The sequence below is a fragment of the Suillus discolor genome, assembly GCF_016758755.1.
Source record: "Suillus discolor strain FC423 chromosome Unknown F5147scaffold_62, whole genome shotgun sequence".
Classification (NCBI taxonomy): domain Eukaryota; kingdom Fungi; phylum Basidiomycota; class Agaricomycetes; order Boletales; family Suillaceae; genus Suillus; species Suillus discolor.
The window spans coordinates 138,261-153,943 of record NW_024541309.1 but is presented as its reverse complement, the minus strand read 5'-3'; the positions used below and the strand labels follow the sequence as shown (position 1 = coordinate 153,943).

At 48.3% G+C, this 15,683-nt stretch overlaps 4 protein-coding genes across 4 annotated transcripts; 1 reads left to right on the top strand and 3 right to left on the bottom strand.

Annotated features, from left to right (window-relative positions):
- Window positions 1-2,134: 2,134 nt before the first annotated feature.
- Window positions 2,135-4,850, bottom strand: F5147DRAFT_714219 (uncharacterized protein). The gene is made up of 9 exons (XM_041438458.1): window positions 4,560-4,850; window positions 4,458-4,502; window positions 4,200-4,406; window positions 3,874-4,146; window positions 3,592-3,822; window positions 3,469-3,545; window positions 3,197-3,437; window positions 2,702-3,121; window positions 2,135-2,630 (listed from the first exon to the last, which is right to left on the bottom strand). Exons 1-9 carry the CDS (start codon window positions 4,589-4,591, stop codon window positions 2,411-2,413), a joined length of 1,746 nt encoding a protein of 581 aa, XP_041288803.1. The 5' UTR covers window positions 4,592-4,850; the 3' UTR covers window positions 2,135-2,410.
- A 941-nt stretch (window positions 4,851-5,791) lies between these two features.
- On the bottom strand, window positions 5,792-7,144 carry F5147DRAFT_714212 (glycolipid transfer protein domain-containing protein). The gene is made up of 7 exons (XM_041438457.1): window positions 7,114-7,144; window positions 6,861-7,060; window positions 6,742-6,813; window positions 6,434-6,552; window positions 6,350-6,372; window positions 6,182-6,294; window positions 5,792-6,122 (listed from the first exon to the last, which is right to left on the bottom strand). The coding sequence occupies exons 2-7, from the start codon at window positions 6,891-6,893 to the stop codon at window positions 5,955-5,957; spliced, it is 528 nt and encodes a 175-aa protein (XP_041288802.1). The 5' UTR covers window positions 6,894-7,060; window positions 7,114-7,144; the 3' UTR covers window positions 5,792-5,954.
- A 98-nt stretch (window positions 7,145-7,242) lies between these two features.
- F5147DRAFT_714204 (uncharacterized protein) lies at window positions 7,243-8,620 on the bottom strand. Its single transcript, XM_041438456.1, has 3 exons — window positions 7,749-8,620; window positions 7,486-7,696; window positions 7,243-7,435 (listed from the first exon to the last, which is right to left on the bottom strand). The coding sequence occupies exons 1-3, from the start codon at window positions 8,244-8,246 to the stop codon at window positions 7,320-7,322; spliced, it is 825 nt and encodes a 274-aa protein (XP_041288801.1). The 5' UTR covers window positions 8,247-8,620; the 3' UTR covers window positions 7,243-7,319.
- Window positions 8,621-11,166: 2,546 nt separating this feature from the next.
- Window positions 11,167-15,090, top strand: F5147DRAFT_714176 (fungal-specific transcription factor domain-containing protein). Its single transcript, XM_041438455.1, has 15 exons — window positions 11,167-11,296; window positions 11,371-11,533; window positions 11,601-11,646; window positions 11,708-11,738; window positions 11,800-11,827; window positions 11,882-12,179; window positions 12,236-12,247; window positions 12,298-12,888; window positions 12,940-12,949; window positions 13,004-13,095; window positions 13,149-13,272; window positions 13,325-13,570; window positions 13,623-13,828; window positions 13,876-14,007; window positions 14,064-15,090. The coding sequence occupies exons 2-15, from the start codon at window positions 11,391-11,393 to the stop codon at window positions 14,805-14,807; spliced, it is 2,703 nt and encodes a 900-aa protein (XP_041288800.1). The 5' UTR covers window positions 11,167-11,296; window positions 11,371-11,390; the 3' UTR covers window positions 14,808-15,090.
- Window positions 15,091-15,683: the final 593 nt, after the last annotated feature.

Below are 15,683 nucleotides of genomic sequence, written 5' to 3'. Positions count from 1 at the left end.
GCTAAATTTTATCGATAACGCCTGCTGAATCTTGACATTCAGGTTACAGAAGGCCGAGACGGAGTTAGTACATGCTCACAATAGATCGCAAGACCTTGAATCGCGCTTGGAAGCCTCAAAAGATATTGAGAAAGCTCTAGTTCAGCAGAATGCGCGCCTCACCTCCGAAGGCGAATCTATCAGGGAGCGACTCCAGATTGCTGAAGCGGGACAGGCGGATATCCGGAATCTAGAAAGGGAGCTATCAGCACGGAGTACGAGGCTCGTGTCGGAACGCGATACACTCCTTGACAAACTTCAAATTGCACATGGGCAGCTGGCAGATGCGAAGCGAGAGGAGGAAAGCTACCGCGAAAGGTAGTTCACGCACTCTTCTCATAACGAAATATTTGACCATTACAATTAGATTCGCAGAAACGCGAACGTCGCTGAAGGTTAGCCTCGTGTCATTCAGTCTTTTCATATTTACCTCGTCCCAGGTTCTTCAGGAACGTTTCGACGACCAGTCCGTTACTCTCAGGCTCACCAAGGAAAGTGTCGGCGAAGCTCAGGTAATCCCGCACTTTCTTGGCCTCACCCTGAGCTGAGCTCACCTGTCTACAGGATCGTCTGCAATCCACGAATAACACAATTTTGGTAGCGTGTACTCCGGTGTCATGTCCACCAGCATATTTATTGCGTGACATAGGCTCTGAAAGAAAACTTGGCGGAATCTGTCAGCCGCGCCAATGTTGTGGAGGAACGCGAACGCTCATTGCAGCGTAGACTCGACGAAGCCATCGTCGCCGCAGCCGCCGAACGGGACTTGGTTGGCAGCCTTCGGAAGGAACTTTTAGACTGCCAGATAGACCTCTCCCGACAACAGGGTATTCAACGAGCCACAGAGCAAATTGCAGAACAACGCGTTCGCGATGCTGAACGACGAATTGAAGAGTTGAACTCTAAAACAGACTCTCAGCGCGGCGAGCTGGGCGAGAAGCAACAAGTCATATCCGAACTGACCCAGCGCCTGGCTATTGCCGAAACTCCTTCTGATCTGCACGAACAAGAGCTCCTTGTTCTGAAAACGCGCATTCACGACCTTGAACAATCCGAAACGCAACTTCTCCAAAGATCGACGAACATCACCATCCGACATGAACAGAATGACCTGGTAAGACGAGTATAATTATTCGATGACTGTTTACCTCGTTCGCTTTAGAATGACAACGAGTGGACGTTGGTCCAGAACCTTGCCAAAAATGCCACAGAAGTCTTTGAGCGCGAGCTAGCGGAAAAGAACAATGATATTCGAAGGGTTGGTGTTCTCTTCTTCTGATTTGTCACTGATCTCCTTTGGTTTTCAGAGAGACAACCTCATCAAGCAACATGAAGCTCGCATCATGCAATTAGAAGCAAGTTTAGCCCGTCGCATTAGGGAAGTTGTAAGGAACACGCCCTTGATAAACAATGTGCAGCTGACCTTGATTTTTCGCAGCCACAAGTCGGAAGCTCAAGGGACGATAAGCAAGATGAAACTTTCTGGAACGAGCCCCCATCCGGGCCCGGGGACCCACAGAATTCCGGTGCATTGCCATGCTAGGAAAATTAGACTTAGCTAAAATATTTCGCAGGTGTGCATGGGGCAACGAACCATTTAATTGTCAAAGAACCTCGACGTGCCGACCACATTCCACACACGAACAGTGACTCCGATATTGAAGACGAGAAGGACCTCGCAATGCGGCAAGTGAAGCGGACGATCTCTGTCGATGATGAAGAGTCGACCAGACCGGCAAGGCGACCGGTAAGTACTCTAGCCGTGCCGTACCGATTATCAACGGGCAACCTGACCGCGAAAGAAAAATTCAAAGTATCCAGAAATGGAGAAGACAGCGGACAAGGTTGGTATTTTCTCTCATCGCCTGTCGTCATCACACCTCGAGTCGGTGCTAGGTCCCAGGTCCATCAAAGAAGAAGACGAACAAGCGACAGAATCGGTAGTTGGCAGTGATGGACTACGTTGCCTCTGTTTAAGGTTCAATGAACGTGGATGGACTGGTCCAGTTTATGCTGATTGTGTCAGCATCATTATCGTGTACTAGTAGTATTTCTCTTTCAGAGACGCGCGTGACATTCTCGCGTGGTATCAGGACTCTGTAGCATAGCGTATGCAATGCATACAACACATGGCATTCAAGAAATTAGCAATGATACAAGACGTCAGTGGTATGAACGGGTAGATACACTTTCGATGCGATTGTCGTCGGTGAAGGTGAAGTTGAACAAAAATCAACGTGATGGATGGGAGGACCTTATGGATGCAGGACTAATAAGTAAACAGTGGAGTAGCAGTCCAAGAAATGCAAAACGAGAAAATAGGTATACATATATGCACAAGAATCGGAATCGCAAGGTCCGAAATTGCCCGCTAGTCCGGAAGGCGTAACATATCGCCTTCAAAAATGATGTCACCACGGTCCTGCAAGGCGGCGGCCGCTTTGACGACTTCGGCTGTGTCAAAGTCCTCGTGTTTGTCTGCAGGTATGGCAGAGTTTAAGTAGGTCAACAGGGAAGATATGGTCATGTCATCCGTGCTGTCATAAGTGGTCATAAATAGATATGCGATTGACGAGAAAATGAAATCCATCCTGACAGCAGGGCTCAGCCGTCAGCATCATCATTTGGAAATATCAAGGTCAGGCGAGTGGGAGTAACGTACCGGCCAGGAACGGTGGTCAAGTCAGCAAAACTAAGCGCAAGACGGCGGTTCAGGCGGCTCGTCGACCCGAAGGCTTCCGTTGGCGCCTGAAGGTCGCTTCCCTTTGGGCGGATAGAGCGGACGGCTTGTGATGATCTCTTGCTGGTGGAAGCATTGTCAGGAACAACCCAAGCGGAGCCAGTGCGGCTGCTTCCATTGTCTAATCGTTGTTTCTTTGTAGTGTGAGGAGACCGAAAATCCGAAAACCTGGCTTTGCGCTTATCATCCGTGGGGAGTTCCTGGGTGTCGTGCGCTTCCTCTGATTCTAGTTCGTCTTCGACAGACCCATCATCATCTGACAAGCTTCCGTCGTCAGGATGGGTTGTGCCACCTTTGGCTCTAATTTCTGCAACTTCTGCAGCTTTCTGAGCTCGCCTCTGACTGAAAGAGTAACGCAGTCGGTGTCAGTGTGAGATGCGGGAGAGAGGAGATGTGGTTAGAATGGTGGAAACTCACTGTCGAGCTAAACACTTTCCCCGGTGCTGTATCCATGGATACGCGCAGTATGAACTATCTTGTCGAAGCTGAACCCACTTCTTGCAAAGAGAACAGAATACTCTGTTCGGCTCAACCTCTTCAACCAGAGGATCGGCCTTGAGAGTTGCAGCTCGTTGTTCGGCATTTCGTCGACGAGATTCATGAGCTGGAAAATTGGTGGGTGTCAAATCCTTGAAGGATGAAGATGGCGAGCATGGTGCTGCCGATGGTATGGGAGTTTTTCCGTGGACTGGTGAGTCCGAAGGACGTCTTGAAGTTGCAGGACACGTGTTGGCTATCTCGGGCTGCTGTGTCAGATTTTGATGGCCTTGAAAAAAATAAGAATGAGAAAACATCAGATTGAGTGGCTCAACTGAGACGATGAAGCTTCCGCATGAGCTGCGGAAGACTGTCCAGCACCCTTTTGACAGGACGACCTGTGGTGTAACCACTTTTGGACGGCCTGCATATGGTTTTCGGGGCTGACTTGGATCCAACGGTCGCAAGTATTGCACAGTACCCGCTCGGCATCAAACTTGCGGACGTCCGGGTCTTTGGAGAGCAATGAATTTCTCTCTTCGAGGGCACAACCATTCTTGTTGTTACTGGGGATGCGTGAGTGGCGAAATGATAAGAAAGGGCATGGATTCGCTCACATCTTTTTTGACAAGCAACTCTTGCGGTGAGCATCCCAAGGGATGGAGCAATACGTGGAATTAGGACGGAGTCGGATCCACTTGTCGCACGATGCACATAATACGCGATATGCCTCGAATTGTGCGACGTAAGGATCCGCCCTAAGGTAGTCAATGCGTTCCTCTTCAGTGCGCTTAGCGCGCCGCCGTTTGGCAGGAGGGTTGGCAAGGGCCTCTGCCGTACTTTCCGGAGTATAGATGACAGGTTCTGGCACGGCCTGAGTAGTGTTGGCACTGCCGGGACAGATTAGAGAACAAAGAGATGATGATCAAGGCGACATCGATACCATTGCTGGCGATGGGCGTCCCAGTGTTTCAGGGTAAATCCACCGGTTGCCTCGTCACGAAACGAGACACCCTCACTGCAGACTTCACACATGACACGACCGGTTTCATACTCGCCTTTTGGAACGGCGACTGAGTCGTCTACACTCTCGCCTTCAGCGTCAGCGGAATCTCCTCGTTCTGGAGGGGTTTTCCGCTTTCGGGAATTTCTGTAGAATAATTGGTGATTCAAGAGATAATAGGATCGAATAAAATCGTACGGAGATTGATCATGAGGGAGCTCTCGAGGAGGAGAGGTATCTGAGCTAGTGATATCAATTAGCGGGTCAAATAAATGAGGGCTGGGAAGGGGAAAGAAATACTTGATTTCATCGACATCCATATCCTCCGACATGAAGGAATAGAGGAGGATTATAATATGAGGAGGCAGGAGATGGGGAGAGGAATTAGGTATGATATTGGGGGCGTTCGGGAAGGGTTAATATGTGTAAGCTGCTGTTCGGGTGCCAAAACGTATTTACAGAGAAAATATATGTCACAGATCCGGCACTTCCAGAAACATAACAACATTTAATTTCCCACGGAGGGACGAAAAACATCGAAAAAGGATTTGTACCTGAATAAATTAACCTCGACGAACAGGTGATTCTGCTTCCTGTCCGACTCGGTGTCAAATTTATTATGACATAGGATTGAGACTTAAAGTAGACAGTCATCTCTTCGGTATAGCGTGGCAAGTGACTAGTGTGACTTATTGTTCTAGCGTTTTACTAGTCTAGTGCCATGACACGCGTTTCCATCAAAAAGTACTTTGTTCTCCGCTGTTCTATCGATCGTTTGGTTGTCATTCATCATCGATGCGATTCTCTCGGTTATGATGTCGGAGCTAAACGCTGCATTGCAATGGGATGTCGCTTGGTTTAACTGGGCTAGACAAATGACTAAGACGAAAGCTTCCATTTACATATCTCGGGCCTAGAACGGTATTTCTCTCTTTACTCGGCTCAATCCACCACGCCCCTCCTCCTCCTTCTCCTCATTATCACCATTCATCCATCAGTACCTTGGACATTGCGCTGTCACTTTCGTTTTGATCTCCAATCTCATCGCATCCGGCGGCATGTACGGCAACTGCGGCATTTGGGGACCTTGCCCTTGTTCTGGAAATACACCGGACCCATGTGGAACACTATTCAAATGTTTTGTGTTTTTCCTGTTTCCCGTGTGAACATTTATTATATGTTTGCGTGTTCGGCCACGTAGTATCTATCGCCGCACCACATGTAATCGTATGCCTCCTGAACCAATTACCGGTACATATTCTTTGCAAACCTGCGTCTATGCATGGCCTAACTTCCCCGCACACCGGTTGATTTCCGAAACGACGTTTTTCCTTTTTTGATATAAAAGTACGTACTTTGTGGCCAACTACTTTGGCTGTCGATCACGATAGAGGCACGAACACTCCCCTTTTCGGGTCTCTTTAGCGCCTGTTTATATATTTTGGGCACAACACATTCTAGCCGCCCCTGTTCCAACTTATTTAATAATCCCATCCATCCGTACCAGAAACCTCGTTTCCGCGGACTCTTTTCTTCAATTAAGTAAAAATATACTTCGCGAGTACCCAGGTACAAACCCACAACAGGCGCTTAGATTCGCTCTTAGGGGCACATGTGACCCAGCGGCGTCCTAACCTTCTTAATTCAATCTTGCTCCAGTGCATTCTTCGATATCATTCCATATTCGTATGATTCTCATATCCTTCCGTATCCTTCTCCCTCGATGAATCCCTTCAGACGCTTCACGATTACATCAAGCCCACACAACCACTTCGCTAGCTCCGCGTCTAGTCTTTCCATGGGCGCACCTTGAGATATACGGCTATAGAAGTCACGGCGATACGGTGCGGCCCGAACAGCAACCTGAAAGTGCCGGAATAAGTCAGGAGCTACATGCACAACAGAAGCAGCCAGTGACGTACGGCGGCAAGTGACCGTACGAAAAACGTATGATGCTGCCTCAAGACTTCGTCGTATGAACGCTTGAAGCACACGTGTAATTCCACCCAAGGATCATTCTGCATGTGTTGAAGAGCTATTTCCTCCGAGTCAGTTGCCTTCTATGACTACATAGTCGGGGTTAGAATAACCTCTACATAGGAATGTCAAACCACTGCACAAGTGACGCTACTGATTAGTGACATGGACACGCTATATTAAAGGGTCGAACATACCGGGTCAGGCGTATCAAACATCCGGTCCCATGTCGGTCATCTAATGATACTTCGCTTCTGACAAGATTCTCGAGCGTGGAGCAACCAAAAGAATCGGCCTGGTAGCGAGTTCGTACACCCTGTAATGCACAAAAAGAATAAGGGTTGATATAGGGTTAGACACAGCGGAGAACGTTCCCCTATATTCCCCTTTATATCATTCTGAACAAAGCCGAATACACCTGAGCCAAGCAAATCTAGAACGACAGCGCATTCAAGGGAAAATCGGTTGCCGCACGTAACCATTCTATCGTACCGAACAATTGAACCAGCCCTTCAGACGCTTCCAGAAAAACCGACGTTTCCACTCCATCAACGGTGATTGGAACATCTGCAAATGACTATGGGAGCGTCAGTCTGCGAAATGCGGCGAGGTGAGTTATAGTACTTTGACAGTCTCAAAGTATGGTTGAGAAGACATCTTGTTGGTCAAGAAGAAGGTTCTACGCTACCTCCTGGAGGGGATAGTGCCGAATTCTGGTGCATTAAAGCCTCGAGGACAGTGGCCAGGCTGCAAGTTTACAGCATAAATGAAATTTGACACGATTTTGCAGGATCGAAGGTCAACGTGTACTGACATGTTGAGTTGTACGTAATATTATTTTCCGCATTTACTCATTTGTCTACTGATCTTATCATAGAAATTGCACAACTTCAAGAGGCTGTCTAGCCACGACGTTTGAGGTGACCAACTGAGGTTTTATAGTTCAGCAGGAAATTTGATGCTGTCGGTTGCCAGGACACAAAGGAACGTGTTGACAGCAAAGCAGTAGCATCACCATCGGTACTACTAGTAAGTGAACATAACAAAGGGTCTACGCATGCCCTGTGATACTCAGCCCATCATTTAGCATCCAATGTCGCCCAACGATTGCTCCATGATTTCCTTTGTGGTAGCGTACCGGTACTTCCAAGGCACGTCTCCCCTTCGCCGGCACTCGGTATAAAATCTCTGGTTCAATGCTAGGGTTCGCAGTGAACATCGTGTTTGATCCCGTCAAGGACAGACTCACTGGCGAAAGGGATGTGATCCTGATTCTCCTCTTCCGGGCCTTCATCATCCGACAGTTCCATGGATCGTAACGTATTATCCTCAACAGAGTTCGCCGTTCGCGAAATGCCGTCAGCTCGGGGATTATCTAGCTCAAAAAAGCTAGCAGCTGTCGGGCGCCGTTCTGTATTTGACGGACAAAACCCGTCTCCACTTCGGGCGAGTTTCTCGTTCTGTAAAATTGAGTTCGTTACTTCATTCCATTATTAGGAGACATTAGCTCACCTCGATCTTGTATATTCTTGCACATTTCCCTCGATGTTTCATCCATAATCCTGGGTAATACCTCGAGCGCTTGTCGAGGCTAATCTCTCTGTCACACCCACGGCATATGACGGATGTGGGTCGTACATCGTACGTGTACTCGTCGTCTTCTAACTCCTGTTTCCGCTGAGCTTCGGTTTTCCTCTGCTTGCTAGATCCCGCGACTTGGATGAGTGGCTCATCTTGCTTGTTATCAGCGGCATCTACGTTCTCGCTAGAGTCACATAGAGGACTCTGTGCGTCATCGGGTTCGGAAGAGGGGTGAGATGGGGCAGGCCCACGAAAGTCGAGCTTTACTGGACAAGCGAAATAATGCTCGTCGACAAGGAGGCTAATCGTGGGCCAGTCGGCGTGTGTGTCATATTCAAGAACGGTACGGCACCTACCACACTTGTGGGTGTAGGTCCGTTTCGTGGCCGTTTTGGATATGGCAGCATGCTGAGTGGCGGCGCGGTCCATGTCTGTCTAGGGCGCGGCGGATGAGGGATTGGATCTTGATTTTTCGTGTTCTTGTACTTGGAAACAATGCCCTTTCGGATGTGGACGTGGACGTTTTTTCTGTCACAGTGGCGCGAAGTTTAGACTTGCCTCGGAGTCAACTTGCATTGTTCGTCCAGACCATTGGTTCTCAGACACATGCATGTGGTATTCTAAGGCGGGCAATCATCACTTGTCATGAAATTCATTCACTGACTGCAGGCTAAGGATTCGTCACTCTTCTACACGTTGATGTTTTCCGAACTGCAGGGTACATCTCTACAAAGTATCCCCGTTGTGAAAGTGAAAACTTGGTCTGACATGATCGTCCCAGAAAAACGCACCAGCGTAGAAGTCAAGATAGACGATGGATATCCACTCTGGCCGCCGCCAAGATGCCCAGATCAATATAGCCACATGTCTCGAACTTCTTCGTCGACACAGCCGCCACAATAAACGAGACTGCGCTACATTTGCGTCCACTATGTTCTTAGGTACAAAAAACATAAGTTTCCATTTCGTACGTAACTAAACACATGTATTTCTGTTTTTCACGCTGACTGGAATCACCGAACATTCTAAATGCATTGTTTAGGATTGCCTGCTGGTCGTTCATTCGGTGCACAGGTGATAAGCCAGAGAGCCTGTGTTCTTATGACGTCAACGACTCCACTTCCATGAAGGCTGTGGGTACATTGTTCTGATCTTCTCTGGTGCACCGGTGTGGCGACCTGTCGTAGCCCCTTCTGCTGAAGAACTCGACTCATTTGCAGGATCGCGCGGCGTTGGATGTAAGACGTAGATGAGAAGGATGCCTGTGAAATTCTGTAATCACGTATGGGATTTTTTTGTCTGAGGATGTTGGAGTACCCCTCCTGCGTGTTGCAGGCGGGTGTTTGGTACCGTTTGGATGGCTTAGTCAGTAAGGGTCTAGAGCCTCGGGCGGTGTTGTAGCGTTCATCGTTGAAAGGCTACCCACCACTGTCTGCCAGAGGCAGGCACATATTACTTCATTGTGGATTGACTGTTTAATTAGGCTGAGGGTCCGGTGTTGTTGTAGCGTTCATCGTTGAAATTTAAAGGCTACCCACTGTCTGCCAGAGGCAGGCACATATTACTTCAACTGTTTAATTAGGCAGAAGGTCCGGAAAGCAGGATGGCTATTAGATCAGCGATACCAAGAGTCATTTTCGCCAAATGGTTCACTAAGTACTAAGTACTTACGGTGACTGCATTGACATCACAGGGAGAAAGGGACAAGCTTTGCATACGATACGATCCGCTCATCTGATGCGTCAGAGTCAGGGAAGAAAGTGGTGATGAACTGCCTCATTCAATTTCGAATGGCATGCCTGTCGGAAACGGATATGTTGCAAACTATGGAGGGAGGTATAGCCTTGTACAATCTGAGCACCCTAGTCGCCACTAGACTCCGATGTACGTAGTCATTACCACTAGGATAGGTACAACGCCGCTTTTGAGACAGCAATTATTCCATTCCTCATACTTGCTTTTGAGGCAAGGCCGAGGTTGTGCGATACACAGGGTTTATGATAATGCCGTACGAACGTTTGACTCATGACGTACGTAGGCTATGGTAGTGCTAAGTGCAACTCCCGATCTCCCGCACAAGGGATCAAGACTTGCAGGCTCGGGCAGTTTTTCACTCTGGCCTGCGCCTTGCGATGCTTGTCCTACCAGTCCGTCAGTTTTTCAGCCTCCGTCACCTTAATGGCGGATTTGGTGAAGTCTTTGGCAGTCGAATGAATTCTCCTAACAGTCGGATAACGAAGCGACCATACGGCAAGTTGCCTCGTTCCAAGGACTCTTTGGTTCAGCCGAAAAATTTCAAGTGTCCAAGGATGGCGCCACGCTCATATGAAGTATGCGAGCCGAAATGCTGTCCGAACAGATGAATAAAAATACAGGTCACCGAAAAGTGAAAAAAAAATCCGCCACCGCTAGGGATATCGAACCAGGCGAATCGCTCGTTCGCGATCAAGGGACAGATATTGTCTATGGATTCATCGCCATACATTAGCTGAAAAGTGGGGCTGTGAGATGCATTGAGTTTGCAGCTCAAGTGAAGCTGGGGGGCGCCAGGCATGCCAAAAAAGCCTTAGTTTGTTTTTTCAGATAGCGTACCTCTTTCGCACGTTGCAATGCCCACGACAACGTCTGATGCGCCTCAGCATTGAGCACTACATGTGGTTGAATGTTTGTGCCTTTATGGCATACATAGGATGGTCACGGTCAGGGTTTGAGATGTAGCCACGTTCATGGTGTGGGATATGGTCAGGTTTATGGTTTCAGGGATTGATCAAGCGCTTTGTTCAGGGTATGGTCTGGTTCGTGGCGGTATAGGGTCTGGGTCAGCAAAGGAATGATGATATGGACGGTGCAAAGTGGCCGCTAGAACCTGTCCATACAGTCTCGAGGCAACGCACAAACGGAATAGAGGACAAGGGACGTTTTATAAAGGGAGACAAGGAGCTCATCAGGTGCAGCACCGTAAGCGACCATAAGGGATTAATTTATGGGTGCGCTTCTGATAGCAGAACTGCTTCTACGACGATAGGCGCAGACAAGAGGGTGCAAGATCATAGTGGCATACGGAGCGCTGAGATCTGTTCGGCGTTAGGCAGAACGACAGCTCACCAGAGGGGGGTATGGCACTATCATGTGGATGGTACACTCGTGCAACATTTAAGCGCTGAGCATGTGGAAGGCGGCGAAGGCCTCGGAGAGATCAAGTCATGTGGAGCAACGTGGGGGTCGCTGAGTATGAAAGCAGGAACCAATCCCGATAGAGTCGGATATGATTCAATTGGTGAAAATTACGTAATGTATTCGGCGGATAATGGTAGTGTTGTACGTGTCCTGATCCGGGTCGACAAAGGATGCATGTTTACATACAGATTGTCACCTTCGTAGATAAAGATCCTTGGAAGTACTGTTTTTCACGGTTGCTTGCAACCGCACAGCCCGTTGGTTTCTCACCAACCTCATCTGCAGAACTTGACTAATAAGTAGTAAGTATTTGTCTTCCAAAGTTCCCACCTACAAAATACATTTGATTCCGGTAATTGAGTTTCATTTTTCTTAGCTTTTCTCCCAGCATTATCCATGCCGCCGGACACAACGAAGGCCAAGTTGAAGCGCAAGTCAAGCCGCAGGGAGGGAGATGACTTCCGATTTGATGGCGGCCATGCGCGCGAGATCGAACAGAAAAGGAGTAATGGGCAGATCTCTTGCGCCGAGTGTAGGAGGTGCGACCTTCGCACAATTTTTATAAGAAGCAGTCTGACATGATGTATGCATGTGTATTGTCTAAAGGCTCAAGATAAAGTGTGACAAGCAGATACCCTGCCAGTCATGTCAGGCAAGTACCACGCTACACAGCACCATCCTTGAAACTAAACACCTATCACCCATTTATTTAGAGACGAGGTTGTGCTGCACTGTGTCCCAATGGTAAGCTATTTTCTATCTCATCCTATTTATGTGATCATTCATGTTAATCATTTATTTACAGGCAGCTTGGCTACTGGACAGGGGACTCGGTACGCACCATACATTTCTTGATAGCTTTCATTATCTCATTTTTCTACAACAAGCTTCGTTCTCGCCGCAACTGAGCATCTTCACCGTCAGATAGCCAATATGAGTGGACGTATCCGCCAATTAGAAGACGCTCTTGGGGTCCTCCAGTCACACCATTCCACAGAACCCCACCCCCTCCTTCGTGACGACCTTCGTAGCGCGGATCAAAAGGATGAATTTAGCGCCATCACTCTCCCTGGTGATAATGCTGCGGGTCCGTCGAATCCTCCAGAGATTCTCGATGGATTTGGAACACTTTCTATCACTGATCACGGTATATCACGTTTTTTTGGTCCTACAGGCGGATCCGAAGTAAGTGTTCTATCCTTCTCATTCAGAAGAGATGTACTCATCCCCGAATTTCATAGTGCTTGTTGATGGTGCGCATTTTACTTTTTGTGAGGCTGCGTTCATGCAACCACCCCATTAGTCGGATAAAATCATTATCAAAAGTGACAGCACAGATGCTTCTAGTCCCGAATCTGGAAGGGATTCAATGAGCCCTGGATTACCGTCGTCATTTAGGATGTTTTCGCAGGCCTTCCCTTTCACCCCTATGGGCCCAACAGCAGCTATTCAGGAATTGATAGAAAGTCATCTACCATCTTCGGACCGGGCCAAGTATCTCGTGCAGACTTATTTTGAACAAGCTGGCTGGCTATTTCACACAGTGTCTGAAGAACAAGTGGTGGAGGAGTTACTCCCAATGTATTACTCAAATAACCCTGCGAGTCGTGCGACGCCGCCGGACGAACCCAAAGGATCTTACGAGCTCGGTCTTCTTTTACTTGTCTTCGCTATCGGAGCTCTCGTGGACCTTAAGCAGAACGCCACCAGCCCTGAGGCTGAACACTACCATCAACTTGCCCGCGCTAGCATCTGTTTGCAGCCGGTCTTGGAGAAGCCCTCCTTGACTACTGTTCAGGCACTTCATCTGTTGGGTGGTTACAACGCTATGAGCGGCAGTGAATTGGAGTTGACATGGTCATTGGTCATCCTTGCCGCACATCTGGCCCAAACCGTGCGTAGTCTTTCCATTCATGTAATTCTCACCTGATCAAAGGTCGTCTAGATCGGTCTTCGTATGTTTGTTCATGTATTATCAAGGAACAGTTTAATCTCACTCCGTACCACAGATCGGGATAGTGCCAAGTGGGGTCTTCCTAACAAAGTTGTGCAAAGGCGGCGCATTGTCTTTTGGGATCTCTTCATTGCTGATGCCTGGGGTGTAAGTACACCCTTCTCGTACTTATGATGGTTTTATTGATATTCTCAACGCAGAGCTTAAACAACGGCCGCCCACCGACTTTTTCTTTAGCTTACATCGACTGTCGTCTCCCTGAGTTTCCAGGTTCTGCCGGAAATGACGGGGAACCTGATTATGCTGCTGCTGCTGTTGCAGAATGTGAGTCTATACGTATTGCTCCTGCCTTTACCCACTACATCTTTTGGTACAGTCTCGTCATGGGCTATTAGGTATGCGACTGACTGCGTCGCAGAAGTCGCTACGCGTACGTTGACGGCTGAAGCGCCGAATTATGCGGTAATCATGGAAATCGATCGCAAAGTTCGCGAGTTTCCATTCCCAGATGTTCCCCCTTCGGCATTAGATACGTCTCCACCTCCAATGACACCTCCAATTCCTGAGGAACCACTGGCACAATCAATGGGCCGTCTTGTGCTGTCTCACTCTCGAGAAACTCGTAAGCAAACTGCCTTTGTACCCTTGGATATCGTGGCTGATCTATTGTTCAGTACTACTTTACATTCATCGCAGTTTCTTTGCGCAGGCTATCATTGAGAACCCTGTGAATCCGTTAAAGAGCACATACGCCCCATCATTCCTGGCTGCTTACCGGTCGTCTCAGACGATACTGCGAACCATCCAACAAGCATTCCATGAACATCCTAGTCCCTGCGCTCGCTTTTGGACTGTCTGGACTTTCGCATTTTCTGCAGCCGTAAGCATTTCGCGTCTCGACATTGATTGCGGCTGATAGCCAGACAGATCGTCTTTGGGACAATTATTACTCGAGGCCCACAATCTCCACTGGCGTCCAATGCCATGAAGGAGCTGGATGGTGCCTGCCTTCTTTTTCAAAGAGCAGCTTCACATAGCAAACGTGCTGCTCAAGCTCTAGTCAGTATTTGTTTCTTTCACGCTTGTTACACCTTGTAATGGAGACAATACCGCAGCCAATCCTTACCAAACTGAGCGAGAAAGCGCACTTAGCCCTCGCTGCTGCTCAGAATGAACGGCCATCACAACAGCTCGGCCAGCAGTGGAGCGTAAAGGTGGAGCAAGATGATGATGAACTCGAAATCTTTGCTGGAAGAACTAGATTCGTTTCAGCTAAAAGACCTACAACTCTCCCTGCAGAGTATTCGGAGGCTTCTTCTAACAGCAACACATATCTACCAACTAGTTCTACCGAACAACAAACCGCACAAATATATCGCCCGGAGCCTGCAGTTGACTGGGTTTATTCGACCTCGGACCGTGGTGGTCGTTTCGAGATGCATCATCCCAGCAATGTCACTGCACCTAGTACAAGCACTAACCTTTCGACCCAGCTATGGCGACAGTCCCAGAGCTCTGATTATCCTTATGCTCCCCCGCATCACGTATCTCATTCAGCTGCATCACACGTGCACCCTGTGCAACACGCTTTAGCACCTATTTCAGGGTCATCCACTTACTGGCCCCCGGCGAGCGAAACCTCGCAGCAATATAGTCAGCCTCCGCTTGCAGCTCCTCAGTCGCACGCTTATCAGTACAACTCATCTTCTGCTGGCCCATACCAAGGCCAACAGGGCCGACCACTACCTACGGAGCTCACCGGACTTGGCCTGGTATCACAGGATTCAAGACTTGATGAACGTTGGACCTCCTTTATGCGGGATTCTGGTTATTTCGATGGTGTTGGGTTCAGATCATAGTGAACTTGATTCTTCCGCAACCTTTGTATCGATTTCGTTGTTAATTTGAGCATCGTCACCTTCCTCTCTTTCTAGACATGTTCGATCCTGGCGGCTATTTTCTAACCATCATATCCATATTCCATGTGCAAGGCATTATCAACCAGATCACCAGTATATAGCAGTAGTCTTTGAAACACTTACCTGTACCATTTTTATGCCTTCCAGAGGGTGTATTTACATGCCATTTTATTACCTGTACCTGTTCCGTTGAAGCATCTGATATAAGACACCAAAAATGGCTCTAATCGCTCGACGATGAAGCATGAACTACAGACTCCCTAGCCTTTAAGCTTTAGGCCTTTAGGCATGGATTCAGATAGGATACGTAGTCACCACCATCAAATCCTAGTGTGCCCGCGGACCACCAACTTGCAGTCGGTTGCGCAGTATCGCCATGGTGACCAGCATGAACAATTAGCAGAAAGAATCAATCAACAATCTTGGAAATGTGCTGCTCCACTGGGAAACAAATCAAGTCGGAGAAGATGCCCGAGCCATCAAGAAGAGGAAAGACCGAACGTGCAGGTACTGCCGTTCAAAAGGCGCTGAGTCGAAGTGTCCAAGGTGCACCGAGGCTTTTATCCCTCGAATTATGTAATCAATTGATTGATATAGGTTAATATCGATTCCAAGCATTGTGTACTATAGGTAGGTCCAATGCATAGGAGGTGGCATCGAAGGTGAGCGCAAGACGGTGTCTAGTGTTTGAAGGACTCATCAGGATGAGCGCGAGGGCATCCATTACGCTCCCGTTTGACTCATCAGCCGAGTGAGCATCCGAATGTTTCAAATGCATACTCTTGTTCTTACATAAAAACAACATCTGTAGCAGTC

Coding starts and splice junctions, on each gene's coding strand:
- F5147DRAFT_714219 (XM_041438458.1), bottom strand. CDS start 4,591: ATGTCGGAGGATATGGATGTCGATGAAATCAA. Junction 4,503..4,559: donor ATGGATGTCGATGAAATCAA/GTATTTCTTTCC, acceptor TGATATCACTAG/CTCAGATACCTCTCCTCCTC. Junction 3,823..3,873: donor AGTTGCTTGTCAAAAAAGAT/GTGAGCGAATCC, acceptor ACGCATCCCCAG/TAACAACAAGAATGGTTGTG.
- F5147DRAFT_714212 (XM_041438457.1), bottom strand. CDS start 6,893: ATGTCTTCTCAACCATACTTTGAGACTGTCAAA. Junction 6,373..6,433: donor TGTTTGATACGCCTGACCCG/GTATGTTCGACC, acceptor TCACTTGTGCAG/TGGTTTGACATTCCTATGTA. Junction 6,123..6,181: donor TCGTACGGTCACTTGCCGCC/GTACGTCACTGG, acceptor CGGCACTTTCAG/GTTGCTGTTCGGGCCGCACC.
- F5147DRAFT_714204 (XM_041438456.1), bottom strand. CDS start 8,246: ATGGACCGCGCCGCCACTCAGCATGCTGCCATATCCAAAACGGCCACG. Junction 7,697..7,748: donor CAAGAATATACAAGATCGAG/GTGAGCTAATGT, acceptor TCAATTTTACAG/AACGAGAAACTCGCCCGAAG. Junction 7,436..7,485: donor GGATCACATCCCTTTCGCCA/GTGAGTCTGTCC, acceptor TGCGAACCCTAG/CATTGAACCAGAGATTTTAT.
- F5147DRAFT_714176 (XM_041438455.1), top strand. CDS start 11,391: ATGCCGCCGGACACAACGAAGGCCAAGTTGAAGCGCAAGTCAAGCCGC. Junction 11,534..11,600: donor TCTTGCGCCGAGTGTAGGAG/GTGCGACCTTCG, acceptor TATTGTCTAAAG/GCTCAAGATAAAGTGTGACA. Junction 13,571..13,622: donor GTCTCACTCTCGAGAAACTC/GTAAGCAAACTG, acceptor TCTATTGTTCAG/TACTACTTTACATTCATCGC.